Source organism: Tyto alba, unplaced genomic scaffold (genome assembly GCF_018691265.1).
Source record: "Tyto alba isolate M040663 unplaced genomic scaffold, T.alba_DEE_v4.0 Super-Scaffold_5, whole genome shotgun sequence".
Lineage (NCBI taxonomy): Eukaryota > Metazoa > Chordata > Aves > Strigiformes > Tytonidae > Tyto > Tyto alba.
Window position 1 is genome coordinate 13,292,726 of NW_024881326.1, and position 19,085 is coordinate 13,311,810.

A 19,085-nucleotide genomic window follows, 5' to 3' on the forward strand; every position below is an offset into this window, starting at 1 on the left:
CTGTGACCAAATTTACTGAATAGAAAGTTATTTTATAGCATGCAGTACTGTAATTAAATATGAAAATCTAACTTAGACATGTCCTAGAGAGGAGTATGACTGATTTTATTACATCTTTGAGTTGCCTTGTCTGTACTTGTGTGCAGTTAAGAAGTTTCACTCTGGCTGCAAGAAGGTTCATGTTCAGCTGAGAGCTCAGAGCCCTCCAGATGGAAATCACTGGTTCAGGTTCAGTATGACACTGCTTGTGCGCAAGCTTTGGATTCTTAATCCGGTGATATGCAAGCTGAAAGGACAATGTACAAATGTGAAGCAAGTTTAGTCAGCAATAAAACATGGCTTGTGCTCATTTGCAGTTGACAGCTTCTCAGGCAAGAGACACATGCTTGCCTCAATGGATTATAATTATACACTGGAGATGTTAGAATCGCTTTAATATTTTAATGAAATAACATATGATTTTCTTGAAACCAGGTTACGTTTGACTACTTACAAGTGTATGGAAAAAAGTATAGTGTTGGAAGTGATGTTTTTGCGTGTGTTGTAAACTTGCCTGGGATTTAACTGTGAACCACCATCTGGGAGTATTAATTTGAATGTAATTGATATTTTTGTTTAGCTTGTGATTCAGCAGAGGTTTTCACATTAATTTTTGTAGTCATTAGATTAATGCATTGCATATTTAACACAGAAACCGGAGCATTCTTTTAACTGCGTGTTGAGGCCTTGGGGTTACTTGCTGGTTCTGAGCATTATACATTAAAATCCATTTACTTAAATTTGGTGAAGTCCTAATGGGTTGAAAAGGAAAGAAGTTTTTTGGCTTATTTCCTTGAGTGCCAGAATTACACCAAAGGAGGTAGTTGGTTAATGAGAGCTTGTTTCTGTCTCAGTGTCTGGAGAATGTTATCTGATTAATTGTATTGCTGCTGGGCTCCTTCTTCCCTTCAGCAGATTTATTTCTGTTAGCAAAACAAACGAAACAGATCCTCAGTGGCTGTTTATTTCACTCACTTTTGACATACTGTCTCATGGTAACTGTGAATGCTTTGCAGCAGAGACTTGAGGGTTATGCCATGACTGCAGAGCATGCAGCACAGTAAGACTCGGTCGGTCAGGGTGTCTAATTAGTGCTAGAAATGGGGGCAGTGGCAGGGCCAGCCTGGTGCTGGGGGAGCTGGACCTGCTCAGCACCCTGAGTAGGATGTATTATCCTGCCAGGACTTCAGGGAGTCACCGAATCGTGTCACCCGGCTGCGCATCTGTGAGAGCTGGAGCCTGCATGAAAACAGTCCTGGTAACTGCAGGAATTCAATATTAATTTGTGATATCCCTCTCTCATTTTTTAATAGGATTTCGCAATCTGCATGTGGATGACCAGATGTCAATAATCCAGTACTCTTGGATGGGCCTTATGGTTTTTGCTATGGGTTGGAGATCTTTCACCAATGTAAATTCCAGGATGCTTTACTTCGCTCCAGATTTGGTCTTCAATGAGTAAGTGCGGAATGTCAACAATCTAATATTGTGCTCTGTCTGGGTCAGACTAGGTGGGAAATGAGAACAAGGCAAGGAATTTGCTTTCCCATCTGCTCATGTACAGCTTGGGTAATTGTGCTTTCAGACCAACAAAGTATAGGAGGGCCCTGCTTTTCCCCTCTAATTGCTCTGCAGTGATCTTCAGGAGAATAAGGAGAGCTGCTGTGTCTCTCCTGGTCCTTCTTCCTTTTCCCTCAGCCTTGGGTTCGAGTTCCATTAGGGCAGCAGCAAGTTCTGGTGCTGGGTGCGAGGGGCTGGTCCAAACAGACCTGCTTTTTTTTTAAGGGATTTGAGTTCGTATTTTCAGCTTGATTGGTCAGTTGGACTGAGCAAAAACAGAAACAAACATTTACTGTAAGTTCCTGATGGGTTCTCTCTGATGTACCTTCAGCTTAGAGTTGGGAATGGTTTGTTGACACTAAAGTAGGAGACTTAGAACCAAGAGTAAGCACAGCAGGAATCAAAGCCACACCTTCTCTATGAAAGCCCCGAGCTCAGCTTTGTATCCCTCACAGATAGCCACATTTGGTGAATCATTGCAGTCATTTTTCAGGAAGGCAAAGGGTCAAATGAACCCTGCAAATCCCAGATAGTCATCCGTTTCCAGACAAAGAGGATTACACACGTACATTTTGGAAAACATTCCTCTCCTGCATGCTGGGCTATTGCTGCCAGCATCCCCCGAGACAGAGCTGAGGTTCCTGGCAGCGGGGATGTGCCCAGCAAGGCTGGGATTTCTAGGTCAGGCAGTGTGTCCTCCCCCACTCATCACAGAGGTGACACTGTGGTCTTCTTGCCGTAGCTTATGTGTCTTGCCCTGCCAGGTACCGGATGCACAAATCCCGAATGTACAGCCAGTGTGTCAGGATGCGGCACCTCTCTCAGGAGTTCGGGTGGCTTCAGATCACACCCCAGGAGTTTCTCTGTATGAAGGCTCTACTCTTCTTCAGTATTAGTAAGTACTCACATCCTTCCCTCAACAGATCTCCTCCAGTTGCTATACACCATATTTCCCTAGAGGTATCTGGTGCTTTCCCTGTGCCTACGTCCCAAGGGATGGCTGTGGCCGTTCTCCTCGCAGCTTCGATTGGAGCTGCTCAGACAACCAGCTGCCAAGCATAAGGGTGCGACTACCCAGCCCCGCTGCAGCTATCCCACCCCACCTCTGCCCAGCACAGCATTTCTGCCATGCAGCTTCTGCGGCAGGTTGCTCCTCAGCCTGACTGCTGTCATCGTGGGGACCTCCGAGCATCAGCTACTGAGCAGGAAAGTAGCGCTGCGGTTTGTTATGCTGCCTCTCCTTTTTAATGAGTGCTGAACAAGGGTCCTTGGTTTAGCAGTACTCCAACAAGCTGATCAGAGTGGGGGCCATAGCAGAAGCAGAGCTGGTCGGCAGATCTTTCCTCCTAGGTCTGCACTGACCACTTCTTCAGCTTTCCTCTTTAATTCTCTCCACTCTCTGGGCAACTCTTACTGTTTCCTTCCCATATTCCACCCAGTTCCAGTGGATGGCCTGAAGAACCAGAAGCTCTTTGATGAACTTCGGATGAATTACATTAAGGAACTTGACCGTATCATTGCTTGCAAGAGGAAGAACCCTACCTCCTGCTCTCGGCGATTTTACCAGCTCACCAAGGTCCTGGACTCCGTGCATCCTGTAAGAGAGGACACTGAAATATCTATCTATACACATAAGAAATGATGTAAGAAAGAAACTTTTTCCAGTGAAAGCAATCATTCACTGGAACAACCTCCCCAGGGTCCTGGTAGTCCCCATCACTGGAGGTTTTCAAGATGTGATTGGACAGGACACTAGATAGTCTCATCCAGGCTCCCTTTCCCAGGGAGGGTTGGTCTGGGTGACCTTTCAAGGTCCCTTCCAGCCTGGGCTGTTTGATGATCCTGTGATTGTGGTTTGTTTTTCAGCTCTTGGCACACCTTTGCAAGGACAGTTATTGCAGTGTGCTTCCAGGGGAAGTGACAGAGAAAAGACAGATGCTAACTCTACTGAGGGAGTGAAAGTTATCAGTGTCTGTCCCTCCCTGCAGTAACCACTCTTGTACTTGGGTTTTTGGGTTTCCGTTTTTAGCAATAAAAAGCTCTTTGTAGACAATACTTTTCCATCATCAACCTAGCAGAACAGCTCAAATTTTCAGTGTCCCCTATGAGTCTTCTCTGATTACAGCAGTGAAAACAAATTCTGTTTGTGACTTAAGGTTGTACTGGTGAAACGTGAGCTAGACCTTTCGTCTTTCCCGGGGCTCAGCTCTATGCTCATACAGTTGTATATCTACAGGCAAAAAGTAATTCTTAGTAAGTGAAGTCAGCAGGATCTGTACACAGTAAGATGAGTTTCTGTAGGGGTAAGAAAGTGCTTTTTTTTTTCTATACATCCCCATTTTTGTGGGACTCTAATGTCTGAGTGTGAAGGACCATGGCAAGATACCCTACATGCTCCCAGGCTGGGTAGTTCCCTCGCTCATCCTCAGGACGCATACCTGCCATCTGAGACCTGCCAGCAAGGCAGCGATGGCCAGAGAGCAAAGCAGGTCCCACTGCAGCAAGGTCCAGCCCTGGCCTGCTGTGCCTGCTAACATCTGCTTGGTATTTTCCTGGAGAAATTGCTGACCAAGGACTTCTCATTTAACAAACTTTCTTCCTTTCCCAGATTGCCAAGGATCTGCATCAGTTTACATTTGACCTCTTAATTAAGGCTCATATGGTGAGTGTGGACTACCCTGAAATGATGGCTGAGATCATCTCTGTGCAGGTTCCCAAGATCCTGTCTGGAAAAGTCAAGCCTATCTACTTCCACGCACAGTGATCTTCCAGAGGGACCTCCCAGTTCTGTCACCCCCTTTTCAGCCATCTCCTGCCTGTTATTTCTGCACTACTGTACTGCAGTGCCTTGGGGAATCCCCTCTACAGAGGCGGTGTGCCAAGATGGACAGTTACAAACAACTACCTGCTGGGATTCCTGAGATTTCTCTTTTTCCTGAGGTACCTCTGAACTGACGTACCTGCCATGGCTTCTGCCTAGATTTGGCTGGCTTGCTGTGCTGGGACAGGGGACTGTGGCATGGTGGCAGTGGCACCGTATCTACGCTCTCTCGTTTGTGTGTTTTCTGCAGTGACTTTTAGTGGCCCATGGCCATGAGAGATCATGAGAAATGCCAGCAGTTGTTCAGTAGTTTTTTTTTTTAAAAAAAAACAGAGCAAGACAAGATGCTGGTTGAACCTATAATTCTGGGTGTGGGTTACTTTACTGGCCTCCTTTGAGACTTTTTATTTGCATTATGGTGCTGGGAAGCAGATGAATTAAAATATTGCAGTAGAGAAACAGAGATGAGTTGGGGGGACGAGACAAATTTGCAGCCTGATGAATTTACGGGTCCTGCTGCTGGGTCAGAAAGCTGCCGCACAGCCGTTGAGGGGTCTGCTCCCGTCAGCACCCCCCCACCATCACCCCTGGTCCCACAGCATGCGAGTGTTCGTGTTAGCTGGTGGAGCATTACAGGATTGTCACCAGAAGCGCTGGAGAGGAGGATGACCTTCGGAAATCCCCCCAAATGGCGGATGGCTACTGTTTTCCACCTGGGATGTCTCTCGTACGGCCGGTGAAGCTGGATCTCAGCCTGCCCCGCAGACAGCCAGGTGCTCAGCAGCTACATTCCCGTCCTTGGCAGCTGCTGCTCCTCCGACACAGCCGTACCCACCTCCACAAGTGCCTGACGCCCTCAGACCTCACGCTCTGCCCTCCTCCCACAGGCACCCTCCCGCCCAGCCCCTCAGCAGCTCTGCTCTGTGCCCGCAGACCCCAGGTTTCCAGCTACACAACTTATTTTTCCATTTGTCCCAACTATTCTTTCTGATGCCAGCAGAACCCTGGGAGCGAAGCAGCGGGGCTGGGATCTGCAGGACCTGCGAGGCCACGGGGTTCTCGCTGTTAATCCCGTCCTTTGGGAGACCCTCTGCCCTCCCGAGTGGTGCGCGTGGCTCCCGCTAATTGCAGTGGTTGATTGCAGCCCAGGCGCAGTGCCTGCCCCCAGCAGCCCCACGGAGCATGGCGGTGGCACAGCCCGCACCCCGGCCGACGCAGCACAGGCTGCAGCTCTGCCGTGAGGATGGATAAACGGGCCCTGGCTAACAGGGGCTCCCGAGCCACGGCCAGCAAACAGCATGGCCCCCAGCAGTCAGGAATATCTGAGAAAAGCAGGCTTGGTTTGTCAGGCGTAAGTGTTGGCTTGACTCTGTTTCACACCTCAAGTTGAGAAAGAAATGCAGGCCCACTCAACACCTGTGTTCAGATTTATTTGATGGGCTCCACTTTCCACAAAGTGGCCGAGCCTGTGCTCCCCGTGGTATTTTAGTTCCCCCCTTCCCACACAGCCACGAGCCCACCAAAGCCACCCGGTCAGACCCGGCCAGGGATGCCAGCGAGCACGGTGTGCGTACAAGCTCTTGCCAAGGTAATGCTTCTCACCAGGGGCCGCGACACCATCCGGCTTTACCCACACAGACATCTACAAGGGGTCCTTCTGCTGGAGCAGGTGAACAGCAAGCCTGCGCCTTGCCACACGCGGTTCGTTGGCAGGTGGTGGCTTTGCTGCTGTGGTACGGAGCGGAGCTTGTGGCAGAGCTGTGCCCACCCAGGGCACTGTGCCCACTCAGATCTGTGTGCCCACCCAGGGCACTGTATCCACCCAGATCTGTGTGCCCACCCAGATCTGTGTGCCCACCCAGGGCGCTGTGCCCACCCAGATCTCTGTGCCCGCCCAGGGCACTGTGCCCACCCAGAACTGTGTGCCCACCCAGGGCACTGTATCCACCCAGATCTGTGTGCCCACCCAGGGCACTGTGCCCACCCAGATCTGTGTGCCCACCCAGATCTGTGTGCCCACCCAGGGCACTGTATCCACCCAGATCTGTGTGCCCACCCAGGGCACTGTGCCCACCCAGAACTGTGTGCCCACCCAGGGCACTGTATCCACCCAGATCTGTGTGCCCACCCAGGGCACTGTATCCACCCAGATCTGTGTGCCCACCCAGGGCGCTGTGCCCACCCAGATCTGTGTGCCCACCCAGGGCACTGTGCCCACCCAGATCTCTGTGCCCGCCCACAGGGCGCTGTGCCCACTCAGGGTGCTGTGCCCACCCAGGGCACTGGTGTGGCCTCTGGCACAGAGACACCACAAGCACAAAGCAGATGCTGGAGTCTGGAGAGCTGAGCCTGATCAGACACATGCGTCACATCACACTGTGTTCCCCCTGAATAATACCAGCGACTCGTGCCTGTCAGATGTCTTTAGAAGTGAAGGGAATTAGGTTTAGGCCAGTTGATTGCCATGTGCGTGTCACGGAGGAAGGCGTGCTAATGCTGCTGCTAATGAGCTGAGCCTCACCGTAAGCTCATCAGGCAAATGGCCTTATGGTACGATTGGGTTCTTTGCCAACTCTCAGTAAAACAAACACTTAATTTCTTGATACTTTTCAGTCATGCTATGGGATTTTCATTAAGGGAAGGAGTAGGGAAAAAACCCAAAACTATCAAAGGGGGAGATCTTTCTTTACAGTTGTTTTTGATGAGTTTTCCTCCCCTGCTACATTCGGCTCTGATCATGCTGTTCCTCCTGAAATCCCCTCATGGAGGTGGCAACAGAATCCGTAGACATCCTTCCTGAATGCCAGCCAACAGGATGGTGTTCTCAGTAGCTTTTCCTATTTTAGAGGGCTGCAAGCATTTTAAGTGTTGATATGATCTACTAGTATTTGCAAATTAACCAGCAAAGAAGTCCTGCTGGTGCATTCCTCTCTTCTTGACCATTTTCTGGCTATTAGCAGAAGAGTACAATGGCCTGGGCGGGTAATGCCCTGTTCTCTGTCATCAACAGGAGGATGTTTATGAGCAAGCTGAATAGCTTCCTTGGAGAGCTTTGTATTTTGCACAAGCTCATGTCAGTAAAGTTTTTATTAGTTAATGAGTGTGGAGGTATCCTGCTGGGTACTTTTCTGCTGGGAGATTGAGAAGAAATCAAACTTAATAGGGATTTGCATACACTGATTTGCTTCTGGAAGCATAGTGCAAATGAAAAATGGTTTAGAAGGGGATATTACCTGTGTGTCATCTGCCAGATGTGTGCCACTCACGTGTATGTTGCCTTTCCAATGGCGTATCCTTCCAGAAGGGACTAGGAGCTTGTGTGAAGTACCCCCAGCCAACAAGCCCCCCGAGTCCCTCTGCACATGAGTGGGGCAGTGGGGTTATGGTCACTGTCTTTTCCACCTCAAAGTAAACTTCTGCGACTTTTTAATTCATAATTTGACTTTTTATGTTGTTATTAGAGGGATGAGTGGAGGATGGGGGTTCACCAGCACCTGTGTGTGTTTTTGCTGGGGAGGAGTTAACACTGTTTCCTTGTTTATTTTCATGGGCTGCTGCAGGAACTGGGGAAAAAAAGAGGCTTAAGAAATACCAAAGTCCAGGTCCTGACATATATCTTTGTACTTTGTGTTTTCTTCTGCGTTTTCTTGTCCACGTCTGCTTTAATAAAGCAAAGAGAATGTCACCATTTTCACAGTCATGTAGAAGCTGTCCCTGAGGCTTCCTTCGGGACGGCCAAGCCCCAGGAGAGGGGACACCCTTGGTGTCGCTGACTCGCGGTGCCAGGGAGCAGACCACTTCCACGTCCCCTGTGGTCTCGCTGGCTCTTCTCTGGGTTATCTAGGAAGTGGGTGGGCTTTTGTGCTGACTTAATCTGGGTCACAGCTCAGACCGTCAGCTCCTGCCCAAGGCAGCACATGGGAAACAAGCTACATGTGCATTGGTGTCAGCCTGGGAGGCAGCGTTTTTGCACAGAAGGGTGCAATCTTGTGAGATGAAGGGTGCAAGATGAGGTTGCTTTTAGTTAGCGCAGAAGGAACCCTTAATCCTACGTGATGCCAGAAGAAGTGAGCCAGATGGTGCAGCGCAGGTGTGTGCCCAAGCAGGCAGCGTTCCTGGGCCAGTGGCCACAGACCTTCCATCGCCCACCTTCCCCCAGCAGGCGCCAGCCAGCCCCGGCCACCATCACCAGGGAGCTCCACTTAGCAAGGGCGAGAGCTACTCCGCTTGGCGAGACTGTGTGAATGGTTCTGGAGAGCCTGGCAGCATCTGAGCACTGTTCCCGTAGAAGTCAAAAGGCCCTTTGCGCTTTGCTTCAGGAAAACCGGAGTTTGAGCCACGGGCACCGCACACGGCGCGCGGCGAGGCCGGTACCAAGTGAGCCAGCCCTGCGGAGGGCGGGCGGCCCGCTCGCCGCCCGTACCACCAGCGCTGGTTTCACACTTGCTGTGGCCTGTGCAGTGCTGGTGGGCTCGCTGCCGTGGTCCGCAGGGATGCTGAGGTGGTACCTGAGGTGTCGCCGGCAGCACCACTGGAAGAGCTGGCCTCCCTCGCTGAGTCACTTGCCAACACAGGCTGTCCCTGCAGCTCCCTGCTACGTGTGGCTGTTGCTCCACTTACTGATCTCTCTCCGTAGATGTTTCAATAACATATGTTAAACATGTATATAGTTATGTACAAAATTTAAAAGGCATGCCCCAATTTATATTGCTAAAGATACCTATTTAATGCTCTAAGAGAGTTTCTTTTCTGATTGCACACTGATTGCAACTAAATATTCCTTGGGAGATGAGTCAGTATGTGCCAATATTAACGGACACTTTTGATTTAATAATTTTTTCTGGTTAGGTACTTTCCAATTTTCAAAGGTCCGTTCTTTCATGGCATGAATGAAGCATACGCTGACACAGTCTGGTGTCAGGATCTGCTTCTCCAGCTTTCTTGTAGCTGCTTCTGGTTAGACGGGGATAGTATTTGCACTTGGGGGGGATGACAGAGTGTCCTTTATTTCTGCCCTCTTTGACTGCACAAAGTGTCCTTGCACTTTAGGGCAGAACCCTGGAATTACAGCGTGGTAGCTGTTTTCTAACTGTTTCAAAGCAGACTTTTAGAGGCACAGCAATCCCTTCTTGTACCGTATTGACTGGCCGAGTCACGCTCTGCCCTGTCACGTCCCGGTGCCCCCTCTCAAATGACGGAGTACCTGGAAGCTGGCAGCTGCGTGGGGTGCCGGTGGGGTGGGGGCACAGGCAGCGGGTGCTGGCGCCGGTGGGGCTGGCACTGGGGCAGCGGGGATGGAAATCTGCTGCAGGTCTGGGCATGGCCCGGCAGCCCCGCCACAGGCGGGGGTCTCCAGCCTGTTTGGGGGGGGGACGGCGTGGGATGGGGGGAGAGTGGCCTGGGCTGCAGCCCCCCCAGCGCCCACCCACGACCGCTCACCTGGAGGGACTTTTGCTCTGTTCCCTTTTAAAATGGCAGGGGAACCTGCACTTGTGACTCAAAAAGTAAATATCTGCACCACACGTAAGACCACAGCAAATTTATAATAAGCTGCTCTCTGTGCCGGGTATTTTGTGTTCTGTGGCAATTTAATGCTGTTTTTATTTGTTAACATGTCTCTGTAATAAAAAGAGTTCTCTATATTGATATATTTTATTTTCTTTGTAATAAGCCAAAAAGCTCATTGCTGGTGCCTTTTTGCCTGTGGAAGACTCCCAGCCCACAGATATATTCATGAAAGTAACAATGCATAATGTCTCTGCGATTGCTTGTTTCACCACAGCTGAGTAAAGTCATAAAGCAAACACTGCAGGATGACCAAAGGAAAAAGAACAAGTATCTTACAGACTGGACAGAAAGACTTTCAGGTACAATAATGTGGTTATTTCCCTAGGCCTGGTTCCAAGGCGAGGGCCAAGCTTTCAACTTCTTGCGCATGACATGGGAAAATCCTTTGCCCTGTCTCGGTGGGACTTTGCTGCTGTGTTGAGAACCTTTATCCTCTGCAAGATGTACAATGAGGTCAAAGCATACACATATAATTTTATTATGGTTGCAATTGTGTTACGGTTGCAATGCTATAGGCTTTTTCAGTCACCTTTCAGAAATGGCAGCATTTTCCCTGAATTAATAACACCTGAGGCCAAATTCTGCTTCTAGAGAAGGACATTAGTTGGTTTGTTGGCACTGCTCCTTTTTTTTTTTTTTTTTTTTTTTTTTCCGAATTGGAATTGAATACACTGAGTAAGGAAAATAGAGACCTACAATGTTGTGACGCCGTCAAGACTGGAGAGCAGTGACATCCGCTGCCTTGGCCAGCGAGAAGCAGTGGAAGATGAACACGAGATATCCATGACTCAGAAGTCACAATATGGGACTGAGGGACGTTTATTCTCGTAAACAAAGAGAAGCCTGTCTGACATCTGGGATAAAGACAAAATCAATGACACTACACTAGGGGAAATTAAAATACTCACTTTTTGACTGTTTTCGTCCATGCTTGTGTCCCATGCAAGACCTCAGCTTGTGCTGTGCCACAGGGCAGACCTTCACGCTTGGTGTTCAGCTCTTTTTTGTAATCTTAAAACCTGTTGTTGTTCTAAGTACAATAAAGGCAGAATCTTGTTTGTTGGAACGCTGCTCTAGGCGTGTAATTGGCTTTTGTTTCAGTTATGTGCATGAAAAATGTTATCCAGTGTGATGAATATTAGCTATTGACGATGCCAGGAATAAGTGGGTCGTTTTTCAGTGGATGAGGCTGTATGTTGGGTCATTCATAGGCTATTTTCCACAGTCAGATTTTGCTATTAATCAAATGTCTGAACTGTTAATTCATTTAGGCATCAATTGACTAATCCTTTCATATATGCCTCTCTGGGTCTTTTAAATTGAATTTCATTTGATTAATGTATTTCTCAAAGCAAGGAGCTAATAAAGGCCAGTGTCCTCCTCTCTTTGTTGTTGTTTTCAGTATCTTTATGAGCAGTTGTAAATCCATTCTGCTGGAACTTCTTTATAAAATTGACCTGTGATCTCTAAGTAATAAAAAAGACTGCTTATCGGTGCACTTTTTAATTCAAGGCACAGATGTGAATACTGCACAGGGTCAAGATTTTATTCGCTGTGAAACAAACCAAAGAGCTCGGAAAAAAAAATAATCCTTCATCAGTCCATAAATAGCTGGCAATGTCTGGTGTATAATTGCACAGCAGCAGTACGTGTACCAATACCCCACAAGCTGAAAGTAAAATGTAGTTAGCAGCACAAAAAGCCTTGCCCAGGTAGAGCAGTGTCATGTTTAGTCATCTGCAGAAAATCTGGCCCCATCCCTTTTTGGCATCACAGTTAAAAATGAATGTGTTTCAAAATTCACCCTTAATTGACATTGAAAAATCCACAGCTGTTCAGGGGCTGTGGTACCTGCTCAGATACCTGTCAACACGTTAGTCCCAGTGTCCCCTGTCAGACCTTGACTTGGCCACCAAAGTCCCCTGGGACATTCAGGAGCCACCAGTCCAACACATCACGGGGTGCTGGACCCAGTCTTTCATGTGGCTGCGCATCTCCTGCTTTTGGGCCGGCCTCTGGCCTCGCAATGGGCTCCAGCCCTCCCTGTGTGGCTTGCACATATCTGCCCATGTGAGAACAGTAAGGACGTCAGTCTGGGTGTCTGTAGAGGGTTGGGTCTGGCCTGAAGGGCAACTTCACTTCATCTGAACTAGTCTTGCTCTGTTACACTCCAGCCGTTTCTGCTGCACGTCGAGCATCCATCCACCACGATGTTCACCATGACCTTACAATTACTTCAAAATTGCTGATACCCCTGACCGTTTCCAACAGCGCGCAAGCCGTGCAGTCTGGCAGAGCTGGTGACTGCTGCCGTGCCGGCACGGCACGGTGCCAGTGCTTGTGCTGAGCCGGGTGCCCGGAGGCTCCAGAGCAGCCCTTGGAGAAGCCTCTGATCTCCAGCTGAGCGGCACCGAGCACTCCAAACCCAGTCCAGTTACTGTGAAGGTAATGGTGTGCAAGTCCCGGCTAGGTTCAGCCAAGGAAGAAGGTGGTAATCATGGTGTTCAAGTCCAGGACAGGTTCAGTCAACATCTTCCTTCTTACCTCATTACTCTCTGCCAAAAGCCAAGCACACCTGGGTAATACAGAACCAGTGAATGTCTGGCAGGGACAGTTTCTGATAATAATAACTGTAGAACTGGTCAACTCTCTGCTCTGGGTCTGATTTCAGAGCACAAGGTGTTCAGATGAAGCTGCTAGTGTCACTTTGGTGACACTTTGGCTTTTGGGAAGTCCCTGTGATTGCTCACAGACACATACACACAAGCAAGGGCTCCAGGGATTGTTTAGCTCCTAACCAGGTTGTGGGGACATAGCCCCATCAGCTCTGATGGGTTCATCATCCCCCAGCCAGAGGAAAAAGACCAGGCAAGGGACACATGGTGGTTGCAGGCGTGGAAGGGCTCCAGGGCAGGAAAGTGAAGAGCCCAGGACCACTTATATTGGTGAGGGGTGTCTTGGGGCAACATTTCTACACACGGTGAAACCCGTAGACACACAAGAATGCCTGTGAAATCTCATGAAGATGGTCATGCAAAACCAACACTCTCTGCAGCCCACAGCACAGCCCCGTTCCCAGTGGGGCCGGCAGGGAGGTGATGAGGCTGCAAGGCACCCAGCCCCTTGGTCGGGAGGCTGCGAGCTCCCCGCCACTGGCGCTGGCAGAGCTGCCCCAGCTCTGCCCCACGGCATCGCCTCCAGCCAAAGCTGGGAGGCTCTGTGCGAGCCAAGCAGGGGCCAGGGACCACGGGCAAAGCCCAAGCCCCCCACCCCACCCCCACTCCCCCTTGAGCATTGTGTGGGCAGAACCAGGGCTTGGACACACCAAAGGGATGCAGGATGTGCAGCTCCTGCCCGGCAAAGCCACACTCCCCTGACCCGCGCAAGAGCCACCCCAGCCCTCCATCCCGGTGGAGCCGGGGGGCTCGGGGGGCTCAGTGCAGCCCAGCCTCCAGACAGAAGGGAGAAACGCCCAGGCCAAGTGCTCTGTTCTTGGCAGTGGTCTTGCTCTGGAGCACAAACCCACTTAATATCCACCATAACCATTCAATTTAGAAAAAACAACACTTCCCAGCAGGGAGGAGGACTTACTGGGAGGTCTGAGAGGGCTGCAGAGCCTCACTTCATGCTGCCAGGTTCGTTTTTCTGTAGGTCTCTGCAGACTCATGGCCCTAACCCTCCTGGCCCAGTTAGCAAACAGCCCCTGTCCCAGGCAGGCTGCCGGGTGCTCTTCCTGGCCCCCTGTGATAACAAATGCTGTGGGACCTTTTCTGAAGGGCTCTGTCAGCTGAGCACGCGGGGCTGCTCGGGGAGATGGCAGCGCACAGTGTGCAGCAGGCTGAGCCTGGCAGGGGGGCCTGTCGGCTGCAGGACGGGCTCAGACAGCAGAAATCGTGAGGCATCAATCTTGCTTTTTTTTTTTTTTTTTTTTTTTTTTCTTTTTGCTGAAAACATCTCATGTCAAGCAGCCCTAAAATGGCTCCGTGCTTTAAAGTTTAAAACAGTTTGCTAGCTTTATTCCTTAGAACAGCCAGTGGGAAAACAGAAAAAATGTTCCATTTCCTAAACCGATAATGAGTTGCTTTAAACACACCCTTCGGCAGTGGTTTACCTCCCCAAGGGCCCTGGGAGCGCTGCACACACCGACACAGCTGCACTGACAACCGGCGGCTCGTCTGCCTTCCAGTCCTGTCAGGGTTTCGGCTGCACTGACCCTCTCTGGCTGCACCAGAATGGAGGGACTTGCTCTGCACATTGGATTATTTCAGGAGATGGGGACAGACCTCAGTCAGCAGCACAGCCCAAACCCATTCCAACCGCAGGGACCCCCACCTGCTGCTGAAGCCCCACATCGACAGGGGATTCCCCTGCACACACAGCCTGGGTCTCTGCATCGGCCAGGATCCAGCTGTTGGACTGTCCTGTGGCTGAAAATATCTTACAGCACTTACTTATTCCAGTCAAAGAGCAGAAGCAGGACCAGGAGCCACCAGGATGCTGGCCTTCCATGGGTCAAAAAACGCCTACAGACTATTTAAACAAAGCAATTGCAGACAATGGCTAGAGACTGCCTTTTATACAACAGGACTCCCAGCTGTGAGGAGCTGAGTGGACCATGTGCCTGAGGCCACAGTGCCTGATAACTAGCAGATTAGGTGTTTATTATGAAAGTCTTTTAAATTTAGTTTAGTTTCTTCACTTTGTGTGACATAAGCTTTTGCAGCTCCCCCCGGGACAGCCTAATTAGAACTCCAGGCTTCACCTGGAGCCCGCAGAGAGTTTGGCTGCTGCTGCCCCCGCGCCGGTACCTGGGCTGTGTTTGGCCCCAGCGAAGGTGCCGCTGGGCTCCTGCAGCTCACTGAGTGCCCAGCCTGAGCGAACCCCTGCGGGAGCACCACGAAATGCTCTGAGCTGCAGGTTTTAACAGGAGAGCCGCTTACAGCCAGCACGGGAGTGGGAGTGCAGCAAAACGCTGCCTCTGGTCCAAGGCTTTTAGGGTGGTGGTTTTGTTCTTTTTTTTTAGCACGTGCACACACACCAGCTTCACACGGAACTCATCCTTAATGTCAGGAAGAGCGTGACGAGTAACGAGGCTGGCAGCAGGCATCGTCAGCATGTGTTGCTGAGCCGGGGCAAAGTCGTCAGGTTCACCCAGGTGAATGGGGAGACGCGTGACCTGCCCAGTCCCGCTGCTCCGGGGGGGACGCCTGCGCTCCGTTCACCAGCTCCCCTTTTGTACCTGCCCCTTCCGCGGGGCAGCTCACCCCATCCCTGCCCGGGGAGCAGCAGGGAGGGGGCAGGGGCTGCTTTCCGTGAGGTTACCCCTCCGGAGATCCCTTCTGCGACGCACCAGCCGAGGAGCAGCCAGCGTGGCGAAGGCGCTGCCGCTTCACCGGGGCAGAGAGGGGGTAATGCAAGAGCTGCCGGAAACCCGCTCATTCACCGACTGGCGTGGATTTTTCCTCGCGAACGCTGAAGCTCGTGTCTCAGCACACTCAGCACCTCTGGTGTCCCGCCTGGCTCGAGCCAGCAGCGTCGAGACCTTGTGTGTGCCGGACCCCGGCACCCCGCGCAGCCGCCGCAGGCCTCAGCGGGGTCACGCCGACTCGTCCGCTCTTGACATGAGGAGCGCCTTACCCCAAATCGCTGCCGGCGGGTAGACGCCAAGGAGAGGGCGAGCAGGGCCCTGCCTGCCCCGTCCCCGCCGGAGCAGAGCGGCAGAGCGGTGCCGGGATGAGCCCGCGGGGCGGGGGCACCGGGGGGGGACCGGGGTGTGCAGGACACGGAGCACAGGGTGCCGGACGCGCAGGAGGATGGAGGTCCTGGGGAGCAACGTGTTGGGGGGGACGTGAAGGGGGTATGTTTCTCTCAGCCTCGGCGAGAATGGCAACATTTTATGTATGATTTCACAACTCTTCAAAACTTCTGCCTCTCACAGAGGCTGTGAACGCGCTTCTTCCCTGAACTTCTGAAAATATGACAATAAAAAACATTGCAGCTTTTACTGGCTCAAAGCATCTCCTGATTTTTTAAGCCAATCGCAGGATATTTTTTGGTGGCCCGACTCTTGATTTATGGAGGTATAGGCCGAGTAATGCTGCTGACAGTTGCCAAGAAAACGTCCGGTGTAGAAAGCTGGTCCTAAATCAGAGCATTCAGCTGGTTAATTGTGCAGTGAGTTGGGCCAGAGAGAATTACAGAGCTTAAAACTAAGACTCTGATCTTGCAAGAAGTCCTGTGTGGGTGGATTCCTGCGCCTTTATGGGTCTCTGTGCAACACATAAATTTAAGATGTCAGTGCTCCACTTAGTATATTTCAATTCTAAATTTATCATATAGATGTGTCTACTGAAGTGTGCCTTTAACCTCTCCAAATTCTTCCTCTGGGAAGTCTTCAGTGAGGCCCAGTCTTAAGCTTTGAAACTTCTTGTTTTGATATCTTTTCTCTGTATAAGAACCTACAAGGTTTTACTTATGCTGGAAAATATTTTTCTCGGTCAGATGAAATCAAAATGTTTTCCTTGAGAAAGCAAACCATGCACCTGTGGGTTGGGACACCAGAATAGTTGGGATAGTGCCTTGGTGATCATTCTAATTTGTAATCGTTTAATACAAGGGCTAATGGGAAAAGAAAACAGTTTCTTTCCCTGAAACACAGTTGTTTTGAAGGCATCCATCCCTAGAAAAATTGCAGTCCCAAAAGGAAACTTTTCAGAGGAACAAGGAGCCAGAATGTAAAGAAAAAAGCCCTCAAGCTGCTTTTTCGGCTCGTGCCACCTGGGCATGGAGACCTGGCGTCCGTCCCAGGCAGGGGATGCTCCGGGACACGGGAGTGGGGTGGGATGGGGGTGGGATGTGGCCCCCCGGCAGGTTCCCGGAGGGGGATGTCACGCGTGGGGCTGCGGCCGCTGCTCTGCAGCGCTGCCCTTGGTTTTCTCCAGTTTTAACAAGGCTCTTTTGGTAGTTCTGGGTCTGGAGCATTTTATGCTCACCCAGCAAGCCCGGAGCCCGGGTGACTCTGGGTGGATCACGCTGTGAGACGGTCTGCCGGCCCCACGGTACCCGCCACGGCCGCAGCCGGACCCTTTGGGCGCAGGTCGGTACCTCAGCGGCAGCGAGACCCAGACAAGCGGCTCGTCTGGTGATGGCAGGGCAGCCAGGGGCTGCTCCCGAGCCCACCCGCCCCTGCCCACTTTATCCAGCCTTTCCTTGCATCCCACACCACTCCCAGCACACTGCCCTGGCCTCGCTCTTCACCTCCCACTCCTGGCTGCGACTGCAGTCCTGTAAGCAGTTCCCAGCTAACTATCACCATTTCCCTCCCCAAATTATTGCTGACAGACCTTCACCCTGTCCTTCAGTACCCCGAAGGTAACTCAGAAATAACAGCCCCAAATACTCTTGGGATGAAAAATGGGAGAAGGTTTCTAATCACGAGAGAAATGAGATTTTGCAGTCTGTACTCTTGCTTGTGAGGTTAATCAAAATTTAGCTGTGGTTAAGATGGGATTAGGTTAATTTATAAAGTCACACACACATGCACGGTCATGTCTTTGCCCGTGCCGGTGTCAGGCAGGACACATGGGGCCATGGAGCACCTCCAGGAGAAATCCCAGCACCAGCCAGAGCCGCTTGCCCGCTCCTGACCCCCCCGGCCCCTCTCCTGCCCCCGTGCCAGACCGGGCACCCCACAGCCAAGCTGACAGCCCCTGGTTTGAGCATCTGCCTACATGCCAAGCTCCCCTAATGATGGATTTGATCTGAGTCCTCGCGAGGGAGTGGTTTCTCCACTCGAGCCCTGCGAGCACTCACGTTAGGCTGGAGGAGCTGAGGAAGAGCTGCCTGCCAGGCTCTCTGGCCTGTCGTGCGCTGAGTAATTTGATTGGGACTATGGGCTCTTGCCAGTTTACGTTATTGGGATTAGTCTTTCCAGCCGAAGAGACAAGGAAGATCAAAAAGGGAGCAAAGGAAGCACTGCACATCACATGCCATGGGCCTCATGCATGAACTGTGCGATTCGGCCAGCGCTCGCCCACCACTAGCTATGAAGAAATCGGCCTTTCACTCATGCTCCCTGCCAGGAGGGTGATTTTCTTCTTTGGTAAGAAAAGAAAAACTAAGACTCTCAAAATGCACAGAGCTGCAGTAAATCCTGCCACGGCTCTTTGGGCCAGCACACAATCTCACAGCATGATCCACCTGCACAGCGTGCGGGCTGCCGAGCGGTGGGGGCAACTCGCCCACCCCACACATCCTCCAGGAACACCCCCCTGCTCCTGGCACCTCGCGCTGCTGCGGGCTCCCGTGTGGCCGCCTCGGCTGGGCAATTCTCTGTAAATTCAGGCTCAAAAGCAGGTTGCAAGACTCATTTAAGAGAGAGACCTGCGAGAGGCCTTTTGTTAAATAAAAATAAGAAGTCTGAAAAGAATGCTAAGGCATGTCACAAGATCAGAGTTGAGAGGGATGGGAAAACAGATATAAGGAGGGGAAAAAGATGCCAGATAGATGGAAAGAAGCTGGTGCTATGTCTGCAGTAAGTAGAATGGTGTTTATGCTGACAGAGGCAGATGAAGTTAAAAATAAGAAAACACTCAAAAAACACATACTGTCAAACATGCCTCTCTGTAGCAGGCAGAACAAGGGAGTTTGTGCTCAACCTGTTGCCCTGAGCCATGCTCGTGTGCTCTGGCCAGGAGGGTCGGCTGCGTCCCCAGGGTGCTGGGATGGATCCTGCACTGTCCGTGGGACCTGAGAGAGGATGGCTGCAGCATGTGCAACACTGGGCATTGCTTAAAGAAGAAAAAAACACACTTGGACTTTTTTTTTTTTTACTTCATGGAAACTTTATAAACACTTGAAGTAATCTATGCTTTTACATGACAAAACAGCTCTGACAGCTGATGCCGGGGGCCCTGCCACACTGCACGGGGTGAATCCCGTGTTCCTGGCCGTCACTCCTGTGGCATTGCAGCAGGATTGTGCCCCACAGCCCTCCACCAGCACAACCCACCACCGGACCGCCGCTCCACCGCTGGTCCCCAGCTGCGCTCAGGGAGGACAAAAAAAACCCAGCACAGACACAAATGTGACAAATGAC

The 19,085-nt window shown here is 51.1% G+C and overlaps 1 protein-coding gene across 1 annotated transcript in view; it reads left to right on the top strand.

Moving 5' to 3' along the window:
- Positions 1–11,373, top strand: part of AR (androgen receptor) — a 58,726-nt gene extending 47,353 nt beyond the window's left edge. The window contains exons 5-8 of the mRNA XM_032996115.2: positions 1,353–1,497; positions 2,364–2,494; positions 3,039–3,196; positions 4,208–11,373. Of these exons, the coding sequence (XP_032852006.2) occupies positions 1,353–1,497; positions 2,364–2,494; positions 3,039–3,196; positions 4,208–4,363 (590 nt within the window). The 3' untranslated portion in view covers positions 4,364–11,373. The remainder of the gene's footprint in view (positions 1–1,352; positions 1,498–2,363; positions 2,495–3,038; positions 3,197–4,207) is intronic.
- Positions 11,374–19,085: the final 7,712 nt, after the last annotated feature.